This window comes from Anomalospiza imberbis, chromosome 2, assembly GCF_031753505.1.
Source record: "Anomalospiza imberbis isolate Cuckoo-Finch-1a 21T00152 chromosome 2, ASM3175350v1, whole genome shotgun sequence".
Taxonomy (NCBI): Eukaryota; Metazoa; Chordata; class Aves; order Passeriformes; family Viduidae; genus Anomalospiza; species Anomalospiza imberbis.
The window spans coordinates 25,087,877-25,111,573 of NC_089682.1; the positions used below are offsets into that span (position 1 = coordinate 25,087,877).

The 23,697-nt window shown below is 38.7% G+C and overlaps 1 protein-coding gene across 3 annotated transcripts in view; it reads right to left on the bottom strand.

Moving 5' to 3' along the window:
* ANKRD10 (ankyrin repeat domain 10) overlaps nucleotides 1–20,617 on the bottom strand; it is a 37,224-nt gene extending 16,607 nt beyond the window's left edge. Inside the window, exons 1-3 of one of the 3 annotated variants that reach the window (XM_068180162.1) lie at nucleotides 20,281–20,617; nucleotides 14,668–14,820; nucleotides 6,212–6,303 (exon numbers count right to left, since the gene is read on the bottom strand). In XM_068180162.1, the coding sequence (XP_068036263.1) occupies nucleotides 6,212–6,303; nucleotides 14,668–14,820; nucleotides 20,281–20,481 (446 nt within the window). In that variant the 5' untranslated portion in view covers nucleotides 20,482–20,617. Of the gene's footprint in view, nucleotides 1–6,211; nucleotides 6,304–14,667; nucleotides 14,821–19,490; nucleotides 19,581–20,280 lie in introns of those variants that run through there. The other 2 variants (XM_068180164.1, XM_068180165.1) reach the window with 2 other exon arrangements.
* Nucleotides 20,618–23,697: the final 3,080 nt, after the last annotated feature.

Sequence of the window (23,697 nt, forward strand, 5' to 3'; positions counted from 1 at the left end):
AATCAAGAATGAAAGGACTGTAAGTAGTAGATGGTTTCATTATTTTCCCATAATAGGGACACTAATCGAACTACACAGTTTTGTTGGGGTTTTTCTGGTGTCAAAAATAACTTGGTGTGTTTACTCAGACATAAAATCTTCTGGATTAAGGAACTGTTTAAGTGCACAAAAACAGTTTAAATGAGCTTCACAAAAAAGCTTTTCAAACTTAGATTTTTCTCCCTTTTTATAAGAAAATTTATCCAACATATATGAGCCTAATCAAGCAAAACAGAATGAAGCTGATGAGTAATATTTTCCCTAAGTTATGATTACCAAAGCTCTTCCATGGTTTGTCAAGCCTCCAGGCCATGAGATATCTCTTGTAATGAGTAGTGCATGACACACATTAGAAAACTTTTCTGATCAACCTGAACATGTTCTGGGCCACACCACAACTACCTCCTGGGTTTTTCTGTCCAGAGGCTACTAGGTACCAGTTTGTCTATGAACAACTTTACTGAAGACAGAAACCAGCTAACAAACCCCAAATCAACACAGCAGGCTAGAGCAAACATTGCAATAAACAATCCTCTCATCATGTATATAGTAAAAAACTATTGCCAGATCAAGTACAGCACCCCTACAGATCACCACCACTGACATCTGGAGTAACCATCAGAACTAATATAGTAAGACTACTATATTTGGGATATAATTGTTTCTTTCACTGTATTTAACTCTGGCCAAGCTCCACTTCTAACACTTTGGTTTCTCCACTTGACATAACTGTACCCAGGTTTCTGTAGCCACAATAGCAACAGAATAGCTTATCTTGCAGGGAAAAAAAAACTATCTTAACGGAAATTGCACACATTAATGTGAACTTCAGCGTAATATCTTACATGAAGGCAGATCAATCCCAACAAAAAAAACCCAAACCTTCCTGTCAGAAATCTGAGCTATCTGCATATAAAAGTCTTGGTAATACTTCCGTAATTTTTACTGAGCTCTCGTGGACTGAAGAAAAGTCAAGAAACCAGTGCTATAATGCTTCTCACTAACGAATAAGCTAAACTGTCATGCTCACATTATCTAGAGTATTTCTATGTTTCAGAAAGGTCATAAGTATCATTGCTTTAATAATGGATTTTACTTTATTCATAAAAAGCACAACCTCTCATATTCTGTGCTATTTTCCAGCTCATGTCAGTAATCACTGTTGTTATTCCACCCACACTAAGAATAATCTGCATTCAAACTGAACAGGTATTCAGTGGTACGAGTTTGCCTCAGCTTCCTGCAATTATTAGGAATGTCAGTAACTCTGAAAACTACACTTTTCCAGACTGGTTTACTCTAAGACTGAGCCTTTCTCATTTTTTATCAGTCACACCCCATGCATATACATTCTGCTTAGGTATTTCCAAATCTTTTCTTCAGACTGAATCCAAATTACTGCCCTACTTCATAATCACAAGCTCCTACAAACCACCTCAAGTACTGCTACAACCATAGCAACCAAACAGGAAACCAAACATGGAAGAAACTATCAAGCCTTACTTACAGTTTTTTTGAAGGAGAGTTAAGTGTTTCACCACTGAAATGTACATGTCACTTTGAATTTGCCTTCCCTTAAGAATTTATATAAAATAGGAAAGGCAGAATAAATTCCAACATGTGTATCCTCTACACTAAAAAAAGTCACAACAGGAATACTACAGTGATGGCCCTTAAAATTCTTGTTACATACAATTAAACAAGAACTGCCATATATTTTTCCTTAATTATACAGCAATGTCTAATAATGAAACAATAGCAATTAATCCATCAGTTTAACTAGTACCTGGAGGCAATCAGTTTTATAAAAAGAATGTGTATGAAGTGGTCTGAATTTGGAAAGTACCAAACAGATTATACAAGCACTAATATACTAATTAACAGATAAGAACCTCTCAGTTGAAAAAACACCTAAATCCAAATGATCAGTAAGATTGTGAAGCATTACTCTCAAGATGAGGTTTATTGACTGTAGGAACGTAGGATGTTGGTTCTTCTACACTGAATCTATGCTGTAATACAGCTTCTGAAGTAAAGAGGTGACACAGTTGTGGCACTTCACAAGTATGTTAACATCAGAAATAGACTGCAGTTCAATATTAAAAGTTTGGTAGTTAAGTTAGCTGGCAAGAAAAATAACCTCAAATTAAAAACCTGCAAATAGCTCCTAAGATTTTAAGAAATCAAGATATCCATTAACTAAGGAGATTTCTGAACCCTAAGACCCTTCAAGAGAACAGGCCATGTAAGCTTCCCCTCCAGACTGTAAAGGAACTGAGGGCTTGCATCACAAAGGAATGGCTGACTTCTGTGTTGTCATGAAAGGGACACATCACTGTCTCTTCACTAGAGGAGACAGATTTTCAGGAAGCCAAGAAATCTCAAAAGTACAAATGAGAAGAATAAAAGCTGAGCTATCACAAGAGTGGTCATGTGGAACAGAAATACAAGAATTTCACAACGGACTAATCCAGCAGCACTAAAAAAATCATAGCGGATAGATTTCTGTTATGGAAGATGAGCAGTTGTGAAGAAGAAAAATGATATTAATATTGCCTTTTTTAACAACACAATGCAGTTTGTGACACACAAGTTTGAAAAGAAGAAATAAAATTAAGTAAATCCCTGTCAAAGAATGAGAATAAAAGTCTTGATAAAAAACTTAGTATCAGTGATAGGACATTTCTGGCATTGAATTTACACACTCAGATGAATGCCAGACAGCTTTAACAAGAAAGTGGCTGAAGTGTCTGTCTAAACCAGATCAACATCACAGTATGCATCTGTCATCTGGTGGAAACAGATGTACTGTTTTATTTATCCCAGCATGTCACTGCTTCTACTCCAACCTTGAGACCAGAGTATATTAAACTAGAAAGGAAATTATCTCTTTACAGTCTCATAATATGCCATCATGGTATATAACCCAAATTTACCCAAAACCTGAAGATTTCTGGCAGGCTAATAAAAAGATTTTCTATAATACTATTCAAATATTATGATCAATACAACCTTTAAGCAAGCAAGAATTTATGTCCAAATGGTTGGGGGCATACCAAGCCACAGCCCATCTCACAAGTTACACCTTTCTCTATCCCAGGATAATACAGTGTTTGAAACTTCCCTCTTATCTCTAAATCAAGACACTAAGGAATACAAAACTGCTTAAATGACAGCTGCAGAAGAATTTTTATTCAGAGACAAATGGACACAATGCACAAGTGCACCACATGCAAGCAGACATGAAAAAAGTCAGGATAATCAATACTTGCATCTGCTTCTTTTTGATTCAACAGTGTCCTGTGTTTATAGCTGAATTTTGTCTTTTTATATATGCTGTGATACAATCTATGTAACTACACTGAAATACAGCATTTACGTAACAGTGCAAAAGAGCAAAACAAAACATGGCACCAAGAAGGCTTTTTCTCTATAAAGATCTGTGTACACTTGTCTGTCACCATGATAAATAATATACAATTAACCATACATAAATTGCATCAATATGCCTTTTAGTGAAAATCCAGCAGTAATTATGGATACTTTAAAAGGTACTATCCACATTAAAAAGTCAGTTACACAGCAAACCTTTTCACTCATATGAGGACATTGTGACCACCTGCTTCCCCCTCTTCAAGGGTCCATGAATACCATAGTTAGTGGAGCAACCATTTTTATGGCTGTAGGACATACTGTGCACAGAATATGCTTCAGCTAAAATGAGAAGGTAAATACCACAAAAAAATCAAAATATTTTCACTAGGGTACAATTATTATTTTTTAATATTATAAAAAATTTACACAGGAATAGAGACCCAAATTCTCTCTCATCAATTAGGAAAACAATGCAACAACTTAATGAGATTTATATTGCAACATCCTGTCTTTCTCTACAAAAGCAATACACAAGGAAGCCTGAAATATAGTAAACTAGAAAAATTCAAGTGAGGCTATTTTATTACAACTAAAATTCTTACTTTTATCCTTGACTACTATCAATATTCTTTGTCTTCCAATATAAACAAAGGAGGAAATAAAGTAGAAATGTGGTAAACACTAATAACAAGATTTCTCTAGTCCAAGTTACTTCATTTTAACAGCAATAATCACTTATTAACAAAAAATACATTTCTTGCAATATTACATTAGTGGTTACTAGTGTTTGTGTAATAATGAAATCTTAGCATCCCTGTTCTACTTGCTATAAAAAACTAGGGATGATGGCATTTTGGACATATATTATAAATATTATGTAAAAGTAGTATACTTGACTATTTGCAGTCCCAAGGGGTATTTCATTCAATCTTACGAAACTAGACTTCAATACTGTTAACTATACTAAGAAATAAAGAAAAAACTGGATTAGAAGATCTAATCCCAGTAAAAACAGAAAGTACTTATTAATCATCAGTACAGGTCAGCAGCTTAATTCTAGTTAGTGCTTAGTTCTGTATTTCATAAAGTTCTTGCCTTGGTTTTATCAATCAATTATCAGTCAATTTTATCAGTCAATTATCATTTCAGTTAATATATACAAATTAAAACTCAAATATATGGCTAAAATCACTCTCCTTTTCTTCTAACTGAAGACATAAAATAAAGGAGTCAGAACTTCCAGAGCATCTACATTTTCACGTTTTCACAAAAACGAGGGAATTCTACATAACCATTAATCAGGGCCAGCTTTCAAAACCAGATGACCCAAAATTAATCAGTGTCAAAAGCATATACATGGATTTGGCCTAATTTAACATACTGAACCTGGAAACTGGATTCTAAGGAAAAAAATCCTCACCCCTATCAATCAATAGCTAACTCCCTCAGGTGACAGGGCCAAGTCCTTACTCTCTAAATGGTTAAACTTGGGTTGCTCCAAAAGCCTTTTGCATTTGCATCCCTGATTTTACCATTCCCATTATAGAACCTGATGTTTAATTATCTATCTGAAACACAGATGGAATTCAAAGTTAGAAAACTGAGAATTCACATTATTTCCTGTTCATTAAAACTGCTATAAACCTACACTGCTTCTGCTGCAAATAGCTTTGGTCAAAGACAGGTATCACCCATTTCACATTGTTTATGCAGTTCCACAACTTTTCTTTTGGTTGGCCACTTTGTTAAAACCACAAAATTACATACTAATTGATGATGATAATTAAGGTTTGCTCAATTCCACAGTAAATTTAATTCCAAGTTTATCTTAAAAATATCCAAAAGCGAGTGAAAAATGGGAAATTATACATTTAAGACTGATGCCAATAACTGAGACACCTTATTTCATTTTTCTATAGTGAAATCTCTTCATACAAAGCAATTAGTTCACTATTAACTTAAAGGTAACATATTCCCTGAATACTCTATGACACAGCTAAAAGAGTTAAATTTTATGGTAGATTTATCAAGGCAGCATTACAAAAACAGTAAGATGGAAACCAAAGGGTAAAACAAGAAATTAACTACATGATTCTTATTTCACTTACAACTTCAAAGTTTCATAGTGCAGGTTAAAATACAGTAACTAGTTACCATTTAAGATAACAAAGCTAGTTCTAATTAAAACAGATTGCTAAAGTATTGATATTATTTATAAGCCATAGAGCTTATACTCAACATTTCTAGGTGAAAACTGCATCCATTTTGTCCATGCTGTAAGTTGCAAAAGTTTGTGAGCTTTTCTGAATGTTTTTGCAGTACATAAACCTTTAAAGAAAAAAGTTAACAGGGCAAATACATAATACACTAACAAACAGTAATAAACTAATGGTGAAGTGTGTGAATTGCTGTTTTGCACATAATGTTGCTTTTACATTGTTTTCTATATTTATTCACTAGTGCAAGGTGTAGATTTCTTGTAAAAAATAACTACATGCTGAATAAAGTGTACAGTTTGGGCCATCCCACAGAAGCACAATAAATATTTTACTGTACCAGATGTATGTGCAATACTAATGTAGCACAATGCTATCATTTAAGGAAAATTAACTTTATTACTAGACATGCAAAATATCTTGGGCTTCATTACAGTAGAGCATGTCTAGCTGTCATTATTATTTGAATCATGTGTCTGCTGTTTTGAATTTTCTTTCTGAAATTAGTATCTATGTTTACCAATCTAAGTTAGTAAGCTACACACACAACAATCAACAACAAAAAAAAATACCTCACTTACTCTATTTGCGCACCATGAGCCACAAGGGCACTTATGGAATCCATACTACCAGACCGTGCTGCTTTATGAATAGGAGTTTCACCAACATAATCCTGTAAAGACAAACTACATTTTGTCAAGCATAATCTTTCTAGAAGTTAAAATACTATTATTACATTACTTTAATTAAGATAGCAGATATATAAAAGCAGCATTTATTATTAGCTAGCAAATACATCAGGTACTTGACCATCACTTTAAAGTCTGCAGTTGGATGTCAAGTACATTAGACTTTTAGCAAGTAACATTAAAGGCATTTAACTCACAAGATAAGCCTTATCCAGTAGCTCAACAATCAGCAGACTCTTATTCAGAAAACCGGTTAACCCTCCCAACATCCACCACCATAACACGTCATTCTAACACCTTCATTTCCCGGCACTCCTTTCCCAATACACTGGACTGCGCAAGCCCTCTTGAGCTCGGGAGCAGCTAGGCCGAGTCTGTGGGACTGTGCTGCTTTCAGATCTTGCTGGCACACTGACTCAGTCCTTGAGGGTTGCACCATCAGTACTTGCAGGAGAGGAGCACATACGCAGAGCTCTACTGTAATAGAGGTATGCCCAGTGTTCATAGGACAGGCCAGATCTCTCCCAACACATACACATTGATTCACATCCCATATATTTGTATTTTCTGATTTTCTTTGTCAATTTGTATTTATATAAATAACAAATATATTTTAACTATATATAATTTTAAATTGTATTTTATTCAATTTATATTATTTATATTATTATTAACCAGCATATCCAAGCCTTTAATTTTTTTGCATAATGTGCAGACATACTGGGGGTAGAGTATTGCTTTTCAGGCAATTCCTCCCCATTACCTGTCTTACAGGTAGCAGGGAGGAGGATTTACAACAATTTTACAAATCCAAGCAAGCAGCAGATAAATTCATGCATCATGATCTACAGACTGCAGAGGAAATTCAGTACTTGCAATTAACCATCAGTATTAAGAACCACAGAGAAGAATCTGTAATGAAACACTGCTTTGGAGTAGCAAGTAAATGGCTTTACTGGTCTGTTAATGTGATTCATCCTCAACACTTTCACAGTTTAGCAAGGGTATGTTTTTTTATTTGGGTTTTTTTTTTTGGCTTTGTTTTCTTCCCCCTTCTTTTTGTCTCCAAACTTTTGGCAGACTTCACTAGTCTGTTCCAGATATTAAACATGTTCTAACTGTATGTGCCTCAGTTTAGCTTCCCTGTTCCTTTGATTAAAATATCAATATTAGCTATTAAATTAACACAGCACCTTTACTGATTAAGCAGTGTTTACACACAACAGTGCTCATGCCTAACTCCACAGTACTGGCTAGATTTTAGCTCTACTTGAAATGTGAATATATGCAAAATATGATCAGAGTACCTAGAAACTACTAAGTGTCTTAAATTGTCTGCCAAGCTTTTGAGAAATTTAATCCTATCTTTTAGACCATGTAAGTATAACTTGAAAATGAATTCTGGATATGAGGTATGTATTCTCAATTTTCGACTTGACAATTTTATTTCATAGTGAAGTATCTTTATAACAAGCTACAAATTCACTGAGGGTAAGCCAGCTTAACAGTGCTGAAGACATATATTCAGCCAAACAGTGAACTACCTAGCACACCCAGCAGGGAACAATAATGGCACCAAACAAAGTTTACTTCCTAATAAACTAAGGAAATTTGTTGAGGCTGACAAAGTTTGGGCATAGGAAAGAGCAGCAAATGTCTTAGAAAAGGGCTATAAAGTCCTTCTTCCAAAGTGGATGTCAGCAGCTGATGGATAGAAGACTGCTTTCCAATGAAGTTTATGCAAATTTTTCCTATTTGTAACTTCCCCTGAAGTAACAGGAAGAGAAAGAAGTTAGGGAGAGGATATAATTTTTTAAACTATCATATATGGAAATTTATTCAAAGCTAATTTATCCAGAAAAAAATTTATGTAAAAAAATTTTCCATTCATAAAAGCTGTCTTCTATTCATCATTCTGTTACTGTGTCCTCCCCTCCCACCTTTCGTTGAAGTGGTCAAAGCATAGAAAGTGATTTGCCTCGTTTGGTCAGCTTTAGTATCTGCAAGCCCAAGCTACAGGAGAATCACTCAATATGAAGTTCAGGTTCGGGTTAGTTGGCCATGCATATGACAGAGATAACACAATCTCCCCTAGCCCTATAAACCTAGCACACTACCCATAGTAAGATCTAGAAAACTGAATTCCAACATTGCCGTGGGGAAACACAAAAAGGATGAGAGAAGACCTTTGCTAAAGGACTCCCCAGCATTGCATTAGTAGAATGAGCTAAGCTTATAGCAGCTACCACTTTCATCACCAAACAGAAAAGATTACTATTTCAGAAGGGAATATATGTCTTGAGAAGGGCTGCTTTTAATCACTGGCCCAGAAAACCATGTGTCTCAAATTAATGAATTCAAAAAATACTTAAAAATTACAGACTACACAGATTTAGATTTTTATAGTATTGCTTTTAATTACAGAACCCAAATTTCAGTCATCACTACTATTATGTTGCTTTGAAATTCTCATAAGGGGCCAAATGTATTTGCACTGAAACACTTTCCTATCTCTCCTCAAAAATTCTCTCTAGGTTATAAGTTAGACTAAATTGAAAAAAAATATATCTAGAAAAAATATATATCCCACTGAAAGATGGCTTTTAAATTTTTCAATGCATACAGAAGAAAACAAAACTACTCTGTATAAGTCTCAAAACAATTGTTTTGATTCAACAACTGGAATGGATGTGACCAAACAGGAAAACAAAGTAACATTTTTTTCCAAGAAGTTTCTGAGAGCAGCTCAGGGTATAGCCTGTCAGCACAGTCTCATGTGTAAGATACTTCTTCCCTATCACTTTTATCTCACAGAAGAAGTTATTTTATTTTGAGAAGCTCTATTAATTCCTTATTTCCCCTGATAACACCTCATAGTCCTTTAAATTCGTCACACTGCCCATCTGTGCTGGAGTCTGATGCAATCCCTTTTGTAATAATATTCCAGGAAGAGAAGCATCAATGACTTGTACTGGCCTTTCACTGCTAGAGCAGAACTTGTCCTTCTGTTGCAACGTTGCACAAACAGCCCAAACTTGTCTCCCAATCTAGAGGATGCATCATAAATAAATGAGTAAAAAACTCAAACTAATTTTCATTAATTTAGCATTCAAGATAATACAATGCATTTGATTGGTTCTGTGGTTAGTAAGTATTTTGTGCACAGTGCTCTTGGAGAAATGGCAAAAAATTAATGAATCATCACAGACACATTTAGTTTTTACAACCCATTGTTGAATGCCTTCCTCCTTTCCCTTGGAAAGAATGGCTACCCTTTCACACAGACAAGGGCAGTCTTCTCTAAATTGGGGTCATGACTAGATTACCTTTGACTCCTATTTCATTTTACTGAATAAACATCTAGCTTCCTTCCTTATTATCTTTTTATTTATGTGGCTGAAGAGTATTTTGCTTTTTTTGGCTTTAATCAGTAAATCTATCTCAGCTTGGTTAATCAGTTTCCAGTTCCTCACTATGCTCTTAACCTCAAAAGACACCCTACTGATTAAATACTTTTTTCAAACTCTCTTCTTCCCAGGCCTCTTTCATGTATGGGTATTTCTTTCATGTATGGGTATTTCTTTCAATTCAGTTTAAAGACTTTTTTTTTTTTATTCTATTTTTCCTCCTTCTGTCTTTTTGGGACACAAATTCTGTTGGCTTGAGGATGGTCCAGTTGAATTCAGAGCACATTTCCTATTTGGTTCTCCAAATTCCAAGTCCCTGGGTATGATTCGATTCAATTGATTTCACTCACTGGTACTTTTACATTCCTTCCATTTAGCAAAAAACCCAACCAACCAAACCCGAAAAACAACCAAACCAACACAACAATAAAAAAATAAACAAAAAAAACCCCAAACAAAAAGCAACTTACTTGCAGGAATTTGTTTTTAAAATAAAAAGCTCCCACATACATTTACACTGAAAGCTTTCAACTATGTATACCATTTTGGATGGATTAGAGTTAATTTTCTTCACACTACCTGGTAGGATGTTTTGGGTTTGTGACCAGCAAAGTGTTTTCAGTACACCAATGTTCTAGCTGGGAGTAGGCTGGGATGTGCCATAGCTGGGACCAGTGACCCAAACGGACCAGAGGATTATCCCATACTGTATGACATCATGCTCAGCAAGCAGAACTGGGGCTTCTTTGCTCGAGCACTGGCTGGCATCAGTGAGGTAGTGGTGAGCAACAAAGCTTTTTGCAATGTGCTGTGAGGGTTTTAAAAATGTTTTATCACTTGATTTTCTTGGATTTATTTTTCTTTGTTTCCTTTTTTTGCCTGTTAACCTGTCTTTATTTCAACCCATGCGTTCTCACACTTCCCTTCTGATTCCCCCCCTCACCTCACTGTGTGGGGGAACAAGCAAGCAGCTGTGTGGTGCTTTATCCACTGGGGTTAAACCTCAACACTGTGCAAGCACTTCTAAAATCTTCTAAGTAGTGATACCTGACTAAGACACAGAAGCCCTTACTTGATAAGAAATACAAACTAACTCCTTTCCTTAACCCAGCTGACTGAATTTCAGTCCTCTATCAGATGATGACATTTCCAAACTCTACTGATTTCTTACATTTCTTAGAACCTGTATCCCATCCTTTCTGAATCTAGGAAGTAGAAACTAGAGAACACACTGAGTACTTTTCCTCCTTTGCTAAAAAGGCTTTTGTGTGCAAGTGAGAACTTATGGAATCTTTTTATCTGGATTTACACCTAATTGTTGTTTAAAATAAAAACTGTAATATACGCAAAGAATGTTTTCTTCCTCCCAAAGATATCAGCCTATTTACAGTTCTAGCTCCTATGGGTAGTCTAACCCTCCTAAAATGATCTGCCACCACTGCCATATCATGGTGGTGCACAAATAGTAAGTTGCATCCCCTGTAAGGGCACAGTATTTCTTTTTCCTTCCCTTTAAGACAGGTCACACAATACTTTTTTTGGCCTATCAACAAAGGCAACATACAATAGAAATGTTTAATAGGCTGAGGCTACAGGGAAAATATATTTAAATGAAGTTAATGATTTTCTAAATCAGAAAGTACTTATTTATCTGATGTATCTAGTATATACAACAGCCCAGAACCAATCTGTGTTGTGACAGGGATAAAGCATCAGAAAAAAAAATCCTCAGAAAAACTAGCAGGATAATTGCTTTGCACTGTTACAGTGAACTAGAGCAGGCAGGCAGCCAAATGCAGGTCCTGAGTCACACTACTAAGAACTATTAGCAGGCACGGCCCACTGAGGGGAAAAAAAAAGAAAACAAACAGTAGGACATTGTCTTGAATACACTGATGGGTAGAAACAGACAGTTGCTTAGCACTTCAGCTTTCCTCCTGTGTATTTTTATATGGTGATCCTGGGAGCAAGGAACTGCCCACTGATGAGAGACAGATGTGATTCTAGCCAGCACATACAGTTACATAAGAGGGCTGGGCATCACAGGATATACTCACATAATTTATTTGGGGAGAAAAGTGCAGTTGGGACAAGCAGTTTTCAGCATCTGTCCTTCATTGCTGCTACCTGAGAAGTGTCCTGGGCAACTCTCACCAGCAACAAAAGAAGACATGTTTAAGTTTTCCTAAACTTCAGGGCAGGCAGCTACAATACAATACCTCAGGGCAGATATGAAAGCATGCATGCAAATTCTACTGAGTACCAGAGGTTTACAGTAAAACTGAGAGACTTGAGTGGATTCCTTTTCAGAAGCTATCCTTGTCTTTTTCCAGAAGTGAAGGGTTAGTCTGTAGCCAATGACCAGAAGTCAGTTTGGAAGGAAAAGTTTACTAGTTTAAATATCAAGCATTCCCAGATCTTTCTCAGCATGTGTTTTGTATCCAGTGTCCATGGAACACTTGTCCTCACACAAGCATTAGCCAGTGACTATGTCTGTTTGGAGTACAGCATCAGTCAGCGAGCTGGAAGGAATAAACAAAATACACATCAGGAAATAGTGCTCCAAAAGCTCGTAAGTGTGGGTGGAAGCCCTAGATGATCACCTAAAAGTGCTTGCAAGTTAAATAAGGAACAGAGATCATTTAAGGAGTTCAAATCAAACAAGAACAGTAGAATTTGACTGCAATTCAATAAACAGCTGAGGGGAACTGGGGACAGCAAAGCATGCACTGTGCTTTACATAGCCATGTATGAAACATTCCAGCTATCTGTGGGATGAGTTTTCTGCTTTAGTTCTCATCAAGGCACACTGCCTAGCTTTCAGTGCTTGTGCATAAGAAAACAGTGCAACTGACCAGTTGTATCCTACAAATCCAAGAGACTTTTTTGTTTCTACTACCATTTTAATTAAGCAGAGCTATCTTATTTTGTCACTGAACTGAGTTTAAAATACCTCTGGTTATATGTTCAATTAGTATTTTGTGGGCGCAAAAAAAAGTTACTACTTTCAAGTGTAACTTGAGCCTACCATTAACAACATACAAGGCACCCACCGTGTCAGCTCTTAGTACCCATCTCTTGCGTCCATGGTCTGTCACTGCCTCAGTCTGCCCTAGAAGTCTGTAAGACACTGTCATCACTATCTGAGAACTTGACGATGTGGAGGACTATTTGCTCTGGCAACAAGCCAGCAACATAGAGACTCCTGAGTCACTGGCTTGCCTTAGTAACTTCTTTCATCTGAAATGAGTCTCTGCCCATTTTAAACTGCACATTATACTGCCTTCTGGTTTGTTTTACAGTCATCTGCATGTTGCCCTCAGCACATGGAGAGATCTCTCCACACTCTTCTCCTCTTCTTCTGGGAGCTAGCTGCTACTTTCTTCTTTGCTACAACCTCACCCTCTACACGCGATTTTTTTCCCCCTCATCATGTTCCAGGACATCAAGCTTGCTCTTGGAACTCCATTTCAACCTCACTGGTCAGTTCTTCTCTTTATCCTCATAGCTGGAAACTTTCATTCTTCTCATTCATTCACTTTCATTCATTCTTCTCTTCTCATTTAGCAGTTATTTGTATATCTTTATTCTGTGCATGCCACGTCTCCTCTCTAATCATCATTTCTTTACATTCTTACCTGGTCTCCAGATGCATTTACAGTTCTTGTATTTTCTCTTCTGAAGATTCTACCACTATGCAGCAATAACTTTTTGCATAAGTTACTTTTGTCAGGTATCAAGGAGAAGATGCGATCTATAGCCTCTGCATCCAGCCACCTTCATTGTTTCTACAATTCTCCTGGTGTCTCACAGCTGTTCTCAATGCACCAGACTTCTTTTCTGAAAACTCAACACAAACTTCCCCATTTCTTATTTTTGCACAGCTTAAAAAAAAAAAAGAACCAAACTCTAGAAATGCAAATGTTTTAGTTCTTCAGCAGACTTAGCTTAACTCTACTGCATATAAAATGCAGTCTGGTCCTTAAATATGTTAAGAAAAGTATGATGAAAGATTTAACAGGCCAGACATTTTATGAATGCTGTGTTATACCACAGCTTTTAACAACAGCATATGCTGTAGTATTAATTACTCTCAGAATATTATTAAAAATACTTTTTATTACCATTAAAAAGGATGTTATGTATGACCAGCATACATAACAGATTCATTCAGTACTTCAAACATTTTCCTCAAAAACATGATGATCGTTTTTAATTCTGTTTGATTCTGTTACTCTACCAGAGTACAACACTCCTTTGCAGGAATTTTGCTATATTAATGCACTCTCTGCTACCAAAAAGACTACATACTCACCTAAAACTAATCAAAGTTATTGTATAAAAAAAGGGGCAAAAGAAACTTTTAAAATCACCTACTCATTCTTTGTTAGTCAAGTATATGTTTCTCATTTATTTTCAGAAAGCTATTAAAAAAGCTTTAGAAATAATCTAAAAGAATAGCAATATAAAACCAGATGCACCTTAAAATAATTCAAGGCAGTTCTTACTAGTTAGGTGTATGAGTAAATCATGAAGCACCACAAATGTCTCATGGTTGCGTAGATAATGGTAAATGTTTCAATTCTTAAATATTATGTTCCTCACTAGTCTTCTTCTTGCCCCTGCAGCAGCACTACAATATCAGAGTATTTGCTAATGCTGCCAACACCAAGGCAACATTACCACTTTGTTCAAGAAGCAGCAAGATGTCAATTCCTACAACAAATATCCTCCAAACCCCAAGAGGCTTAAAGGACATTTATTAGCCCTACCTCTACTGCTATGTAAAATGTCTATAACTGATAATTAAGTCATTTGGCTCAGCTGATGTCAAAAATGAAGCATCTGTATGTTACTGTAAGGCTCATACAAGTCATAAAAAGGGATCAAGATACTCTTTGCAGAACTATATGCATATGTGAAATACACATTAATCCATACCTGTTTGTTTATGTTGGCCCCCACTTGAATCAACCAATTCAGGCATTGTGGATGTCCTCCAAAAGCAGCAATGTGGGCTGGTGTTTGAGCAAAACGTGTTGTACTGGCATTTACAGAAGCTCCAGCTCTTACTAACTGCATTAGGCACTCCAGCTTTAAAGACATGAGGGAAAATAGAACCAAAAATGTTACACAGATGTGCTATGACAATTAGCATGTGCTAAATAAGCACATAAAACCTAGAAGAGCTAAACTTACTAGTAAGACTACATAAACAAAAACCAAGACAGAATATGAAATTTAAGATTCCCTCCCTCCTCCTTCACTCCTTCCTCATTCGGTCATAGATCATACCTGAGAAGTACTTAATTCTCACCTCCAAAACAGAATTTCACCTTTAATTTCAGAAAAGAGGCAAAGAGGACATAAACACTTCAATCCTAACTACAAGAGATATTCAGTTCACTTTTGTTAAGAGGATAGAAAGGGAAGAAAGAGAAAGAGGGGGAAAAAAAAGGGGGAGAGCTCTGATCCAGCAAACATGTTACTAACCAGATATTATTAGACAACATTTGCCAAAACAAAAGTGTTGTTAGGAGATACATAGATGCTGGACTCATACTCTCAGCAAGAGTTTATATAAAGCTACATCACAAAACCAAAATATTTTTCATTTCTTTAATGTATTCCTGGAGTGACAGATTAGTCAAGAAAATTAATACTTGAGAATATATATTAAAACTAGAAAAGGAATGAATTGATCCCACCATTTTCTTGTTACTTCAGATAAGAAACTGTTAAAAACAAAACAGGCTGCTTGTTTGTGGCACCACAAAGACAATAAAAGCCTTTTTTGTTTTAAAAAATTGCAGTAATTGTCAAATTATATTCTGCCTTTTTTCCCAGCATACTAACCAGAAGTGTCAGAAAACCAGATACTATTTTTAAAGGTTCATAACTTCTCATTTGTAGAAACTAGCAAACCACTGCTATGATGACCTCAACTTTCAAAAATAGTCAAAACAACACTCCTTTTCCTGTCACACAGTAACATTGTCTCGTTGATAGGAAAAGAAACTCACTACGCTGAAATAAACAATGTAGTCTAGGCATCCATTTACTGTGGATAGAAAACAAATACCACTGCACACAAATGCAACAGCAAAACAACGACCCTTACACCATATCTCAGGCATTGGTTCATATAAAACAAATCTGTGGGTGTCTCAGTATATCACAATTAAAGAAAACATCAGCCACACCACAGCTGTGGAATAGTCCGTCCATAAAGGAGCAATTAAAAATCATCTGAATGTGGGCTGTCAGCTTGACTCAGACAGAAGCAGCAACATCAGGATTATAACATTCTTCTCCGATGTTTAAGAAAATTTATAACTAGATTATAATTTATAGCTAGACTGCTGAACTACATTTTGTATTCACCACTATTAGACTTTCCATGATCTTCACATATTAGCACCCATAATTGTTGTCAATCTTCAGTAATTAATTAAATTGTAACACTGCAATTATTAAGAAATCATGTGATGTAAAACACCTCTCCAGCTACACCAAGAGGTTCATCTGTGGTAAGTGAAGGCAAAAATAAATTTCAGTCAGTTTTTAGAACAATAAACTTTATTAATAGAGTTCATTTGAAAATACTTCCAGACAAGCACTTCAACTACAGGAAATAATAATATTTCCTGCACAGGCACTGGGCTGAAAGAATTCCTTAATCAGACAGGCATTGCAGCCCATGGACTGAAAAGGAACAAACACAAACTGATTCACCAGTACTATCCTGCGCTGCTCAAATCTAAGATGGCCACACACCATGATTATCAATGCAACTTCATTTTTAAACACTGTTTTTACCTTTTTTTTTTTGCATACTCTGGCTTTAGAGTCATAGGGCTTTAACTATGAATATATTTCATCCCAATAAATGCTTGAGTATGGATCTTCTGTATCATGGCTGTCAGAAAAACCTGCTTCTTCCAACATTATGGAAGAATGAGATTAACTCCATCCATGAACAGGAAAACTCAACATGACAAAACACAATATCTCATTTGATCATTTATGCTTGAGATCAGGACACACAAGCCCACTTTCATTAAATAACCTAAATTTAATACAGTAGATACTTCCAACCTAAAGCAGAGGTTAAATTGATTTTGTGAATAAAGACAGGCCTCCATATAGGCCACAACACTGGCAAAATACCAAGCAGGAGACAGACATTTTTATCTCTACCACTTTTGTTCCAAAAGAAAGAGAACATATTTACTACTATTTTGCTTCCTATAATGTAAACAGTCAAATGACAAAAAACAAAAGCAGGTGAAGAGCACAAGCTAAGAGATGTGGTCAGAGAAAATAAAAATTTAATTCCAAGTGATTAAAAAGAAAATTAAGGTTATTCCAAAACAAAGTGAATTAAAATTAAGATATAAATCAATTTTTCATGCAAACCCTGTATTTTCTACCTCTCTGGTAGCTTTTTTAGACTATTGACATTTTTACATTCTGTCCCATCTTCTCGGAAATCTGTGGAATACCAGTGTAATTTAGGGCACTATATAATTAACTCCAATTAAAATACAGAAACTAATGGGAATTAATTCACATCTCAAGAGACAAGCACTTTTCTGCAGTCAGGTAATGTCCTGAAAATGCAAACTCCACCAAAGCTACTCAACACAGCAAATAAATTTGCATCTGCTACTATCTCTAAAATGAGCACCATGTCATTAAATGCCCAAATATTAGAACTAGAAACAGGAGCTGCAATATCCATCACCTCCAACTGACTTTGCTGGTATTTTACGTATTACCTGCAAACTGTAGAAGTGTGTTTTCGAGAAAGTTATTCAAGAACTCTGTGTTTTCACTTTTAGTTGAAAGAGACCCCATTTTTACTGGTATTGGTGTTACACCAGTATTTTCTCCCCCATGGGCCCCCTTTCCTCCTTCACTTATTCATTTATAACCAACTTGACCGTTGCTGCTACTTCCTTCCTGAAGCAAATCTACAACTGCACGCAGGAATTTAGCTCTACATAGTTTTACTGTAAAATTCTTCTGTACTGCCCTTTGATGCAGGGAGAGCCATCTTCCATGTTCAACCTGTGCCACAGGCAGAGGGAAAGGCAACTCTCCTTGAAGTTCACCAAACTTGGACTCCTGCTGTGTGTGCAGGCACACATGTCTGTACATGTATGAACTGGCTTAGATTTAATTGCTCACAGGTAGTTCCAGAAGAGAACTAAATCAATTTTGTCTTTTCAGCGTCCTACAGAGCTCCAGTGAGAAGCAATGGTCTGGTGGGCCATGTTAATAACTGGTCCTATATCAGACAGATAGACATGAAGGTCTGTCATCACATAATTTCTTCCAGGAAAAGAAAAAAACCCAACAAGTGAGTATCCCACAAAATCTAGAAAAGCAAAGAAGTGAAGAGAAAGAGACCTGTTCAGTTAACTGTTAACCAACACTTCAAAAATTAACATTTGAGAATTGTGGTACTTTGAGAAACAGAAGAATTTTCCATTTCCTTCTGACGAATGTGAATTTGGGAAAGAAAAATGCCACAAATATGAATGTAAGACGTGCCATCTGAGCAGCTCCTGTGTCACTGCTGGCAACACTCAGCTAACTGGTGAAAGGTACACGTGTAACTATGCCACACAAACACAAAGCCAGTCGGGTTTGGGATCCAATTACACTACTGTAACGTTTTCAAAGTGCGGTGCAGTTTTTGGCTCTGAGAAAGGAACACAACTTGACAGAAAGTATGTAGGTAACATCCATAAATTGCTGCCTAGATCTGATGGTTTTTAGGAAAAAACATATTAACAAAATTCTATAAAACCCATTTACAGCTGATGTCACCTTTGTAAGTCTCATTTAATCTGCCAGATTTCCCCCCAATATGTGACATCACCACCCATCAAATTCTGCCCATACCTAAGAATGAAAATAGCAAATACAAGCACACAACATGTTCCAGGCCGACTCATTCCCTTTGTTTGCTATTTCTGCAAGAGTCTCTTCAACAGAAACTGGAATGCACACAAAAGCTCACTCAGCCTAGGATGGTTAGCAGAAAGCTGAAGATGCTTAAAGGAAAAAACAACACATACACAATCCAAAATCTATATCCAATAATCCAGTAACTACTACCTCGCAAAAGCAAGACTGCTAGAAGCTCATACTGATAAGAAATTCTTACAAGACAGAAAAAAGAAACACAAGACTGTAAGGCCGATTAGTAAATTAGTAGCTTAATATTTCCTGCGAGTGTACTCCACAAGGAAAATAAAGGCATTGCACTTTTTCGGAGCGCAGATTATTAGCTTCTTTCTCAACAGATAAAAGACTGTTCTACATTTCGGATTTTTTTGGTTTAGGGTTTTTTGTTTTCCTTTGTTTTAGGACTGGAAGACTACTTAGCTAAAGCTGCTTCTAAAAGCTTCTCAAAGAAGCAACAGCAGATAAGATCACACAACCTATAGAAACCATCTCCTAATGCCCTTTTATAAACCATGACAACTGCCTAAGTACATCAATCTCCCTCCTCTGGCACACAACCAATAAGCAAATAGAAGTATATGAGAGATGGGAGGAAGAACAAGAACAAAAGCCCCTCGAATTCTGAACTCAGACAAATCAATGAGGAAAAAAACCAGATCCCAACCTTCTAGGCTAGAATCTTGTATAGTCCGAGATACTCACTGCATCAGAAACAGGAAACGCATATATTAAAATCGAGAAATTACAATACCACTCATTCTAACATTTTAAGTTAACGTAGCTACTTCTTATGTTTCGATCTTTTCTGCAATGCAAAGACGCCAATCCAGAAAATTCCATACGTATGAACCACAATTTATTTTTCCTACTGAAGGTAAAAGGGGAGCGCCTTACCAGCACCTTCTACCCGATCTCCTACCGAGCCGGTTGTCATAACACGGGCACCACAACACAACGGTCTCCAGGTGCGGAGCCTGAGGACGACACGGATCGCGACCAGACGGCGCAGACAAAGCGCGAAGCGCCCCGGGAGGGGGGGCCGGCATGGAAGGAGGATCGGCCGAGGGCGGGGAAGAGGTCGTGCCGCGGCAGTGCCTCCAGCCCGCAGGGCCGGCGTCCGCCGGGGGGGATCGGCTGCTCGTCATTCGCTCCTGTGCCGGTGGCCCAGGCGCCATTTGGCAGCCCGAGCGCGGGACCACCCTTTCCTGTCACCCGGGAAAGTACCGGGGAAGGAGAGGGGCGGCTGCCGCCGGCAGCGGGGCTGGGATGAGTGATGCCGAGACGGCAGGTGCCGCCAGCCCCGTGACCCGCGCCACCCACGCCTCGCTGACCGCGGGGACAGGAACAGAGCCAAGCAGCACGGCTGTCCGCTCCCGTCCCGCCCGACTCCCTGAGGAGCGGCAGGAGGCGGTGAGGCGAGGGAGGGGGGGCGGCGGCGGCGCCTCCCGGCACAGCGCGCGCTAGGGGCAAAGATGGCGCCGCGTTGCGCGCGAGCGGGAATCGCGCCCTCCTTCCCCTTCTCCTTCCCGTTCCCACCCCCGCTCCCGCCGCCGGCTGAGCCCGGCCAGGCCCCACCTTGCCGAAGTGCGCGGCCCAGTGGATGGGCGTCCAGCCATAGAAGGAATCCTCGGCCGCCAGGTCGGAGCGAGGCGAACTCTGGAGCAGCGCGCACAGGGCGGGCAGGTCTCCATCGCGGCAGGCGCGGTGCAGGGGGAAGCGCAGGGTCAGCAACTCCTCGCTGGAGAAGCCCGCCTCGGGGCCAGCTCCCAGCGACATGGCGAGCGGGAGAGCGGTGAGAGGGAACAGGAAGGAATGGGGGAGGGAGAAGGGGGAAGAGGAGCGGGCGAGCGCGCGCTGCCCTGGCGGGAAGCGACGGCGACTGCGGCTGGCGCGCGCGGCCCCGGCACAAAGGGAGCGGGGCGGGGCCGCGCGCGACGCTCCGCCCCCCTGGGGGCGGGGCCACGCGGCCCTCAGGGAGCCCCGAGCGGGGCGGGCGGGCCGGCGTGAGGCGGGGCGCAGCGGGCAGAGCGCGGCCGCTCCCCTCCCCTTCCCTCCCGTTCGTGCTCCTTCCTCTTCCCGCACCGGCTTCCCCTGTCCTTCTTTCCCTCTCCGAGTCTCTCCGCCTTTCTTCCCTCCCGCCCTCCCTTCCCTTCTCTCTCTCTCCCCACTCGCTTCCCTTCCCTCACCATTTCATCCTCTCCCTGCTTCACGTTCTCTCTCCCTCTTTCTCCCTCCTGTCCTCCACGCCCTCCCTCCCCTTTCTCCATTTCGCTCTTCTCTCTCCCTCTCCTCGCCCGCGCCCGCATGTTCCCTTCTCCGAGGCGGCAGAGCCGCTCTCGCCGCCGCCGCCTGGGGCCGGTGCGGCCGGGGCAGGGCGGGAGCGCTTTGCGCTCCCCGGCGCCGCGGGAGACAGCGCCGGCCCCTGTGTCCGCAAGGAAAAGGTGCCGGCGACAGGGCTGAGCCGCGGGACAGCGGCTGTCGTGGTGTTTGTTCCCGTACACTACGGACGTGCTGTCAAGCCAGATTCAGAACTCGGAGGTCACTATGGGTTTGTGCTGCTCAGTGGATCGCAAACCAAAGGCTAACCCTGTCAATGTCTGGTAAAATGTCAATGCCTGATTTTAAATTGTTTAAACCAGAAATCAGCCATTGGGTAATGGCTCCGCAGCATTTTTAAGGAGCTTCTGTTGGTTGCTCCTAATTGTTTTCTGTCCGAAGTACTTGTGAACGTCTTTTTCTGACACCAGTAAAATTTAATTGATGATAATGAAGAGTACAGTCGTTTAAATATAAGTACACCCACCTGTCCCTGAAAATCACAGAAGCATAGAGTGCTTTCAGTTGGAAAGGACCATCCAACCCTCCTGCCATAGTCAGGGACAGCTTCCACTAGACCAGGTTGCTGAGATCTCTATCCAATCTTCCCTTGAACACTTCCAGGAGCTTCCACAACTTCTCTGGGTGTCAAGGAATACTCCTTTTTCAGTATACATTATTAAGCAATGCAAGCCAGGAATTATATTCTGAGGCAAAGCAGGAACAAATAAATTTCTGTTAAAAGTGTCAACAGACCCAGGCTTTAACATCAGACTTAATTGATCATTAAGATAGTGTGAAATATCTTTTTCTTAATATACGACTTCCGACTTCTCAGAAATTGTGATTTTGTAGGCATTCCTCACATATATTTGGCTTCTTTACATTTTGGCATATATAAAGCTGTGTGTGTACAGTATCCAGTGCTCAGAGATAAGGTTCCAGCACGAAGAAAAACACCTGCACACAGAAAGAACTGCACCTTGGCTTGTGGCCCAGCACAAAATGACCCTCTGACACATGCATCCCATGGAAAGTACTCTTTTAGTACATATGTAAAATCTTAGAAAAAGAATTGGACAGTCAGCATATGGGGCCATTTTTTAGCCTTCAAGAAGGTGATTAAGGAATTCATTCACTGTGGAAAGGCACTGATAAAGAGTGGGTGTTTGGTTGGATTGTACTGCTCTCACGTAGAAAAGGTCCTTTCCAGAAAGCTGTTGCAACAGCAAACTGGAGATTTGGTTTAAGATTTTCCTTAAAATATCACAGGGATGGCCTGAGCTATCCTGGATTTAGACTGTAAAAATCACAGCAAACTGAAACACCTTTTTTTTTTGTGTTCTCAAAATTTTGTTTTGATCTGCACATAATAACATACAGTTCTCTGTATTTAGGACTAGAAGCACAAGTCTGGTATCAAGATATTTAACTCTAAATTCATAAAAATAATTAACTTGAAATGTGGCTATATTTTTATAGCTGTATCAAGTCAGAATATGAAGATGGAAATCTTGCTTTCAGAAACTTTTGTTTTAACCTTAGCTGTCTTTTTTATTTAAACTGTAAAGATTTATTTAATTATTTTTAATCTGCAAAATGGGAATAATAAAATCTTGTCCTGAGTGGTGATAAGAAGCTCAATTAATCAAAGTGCTTTGAGGTAAAAGACATAACACTGATATGCATATACAGACAAGGCATTTCAACATGAGGCATTACTTCAGCTAATATTGTATCCCCTATATATAATTATATATTCACCAAAATAAAATATCACTTCAGCTTCTAGAATGCTGCCAAGTTATAGATCTCAGAATAATGTGCATGGATTACAAATCAGCCCTTTTATAGATGGTGACACTGAAGCACGGGAAAGCCAAATGCTTTGGCCAGGGGAGGGAGTACTTTCAGCTACAGCAACTTTCAGTTCAGTCCCTTATCCTTAGCCTTACAAAAACAAACATTTTATTGGACCATTTTATGTTGGACCTGGCCTTTGTTTTCAAAAGCTCTGAAAGTTCATCATCCTATATGCACTTCTGATCCTGGCTTATGGGGATTTTTTTCTCATGTGCAGCTAGGCAGATGCTAACACTCTTATATCTGCATGCCTGGTTTGGGAATTAAATAATGCAGATCCTGTATGATGGAGCAATTTAAAGGAAAAAAAAATCCAAAAAAAAACAAAAAACAAAAACAAAAAAAAAAAAAACCACAAAAACCCACACAAAACCCGAAAACAAACAAGGAAAAAGCCAAACCAAAACAAAAACCCCCAACCTATACCACAGCATATGTCATAAAAGTGGACCTTACCAAAATGATTGGTATTAAAGAACATGGTTTCCCAGGTTGAAAAAAAGCAATGTTTTTTATAGTGTAGTGTATAAGCACTGACATAGTTGTTCACATATTGTTTATAACTATCATAAAAGGCAATAAATGTAAAGAACATGGGTTATAGTGAAGAGGAACAAAAATTAAAGACTCCTGACCTTGAGAAGATTATAATTCAAGATTTGCATGTGTTTTTTATCTCATACAGGGATATAGAAACTGCCACACCAGACAAAGGCAGTCTGGCTAGTTTCCTTATGGACAGTGACTTCATTTACCTGCTAGTAATTCCTACAAGGTAGACAGCTACCATTGCATTTCTTTTGGAGGGGTGGA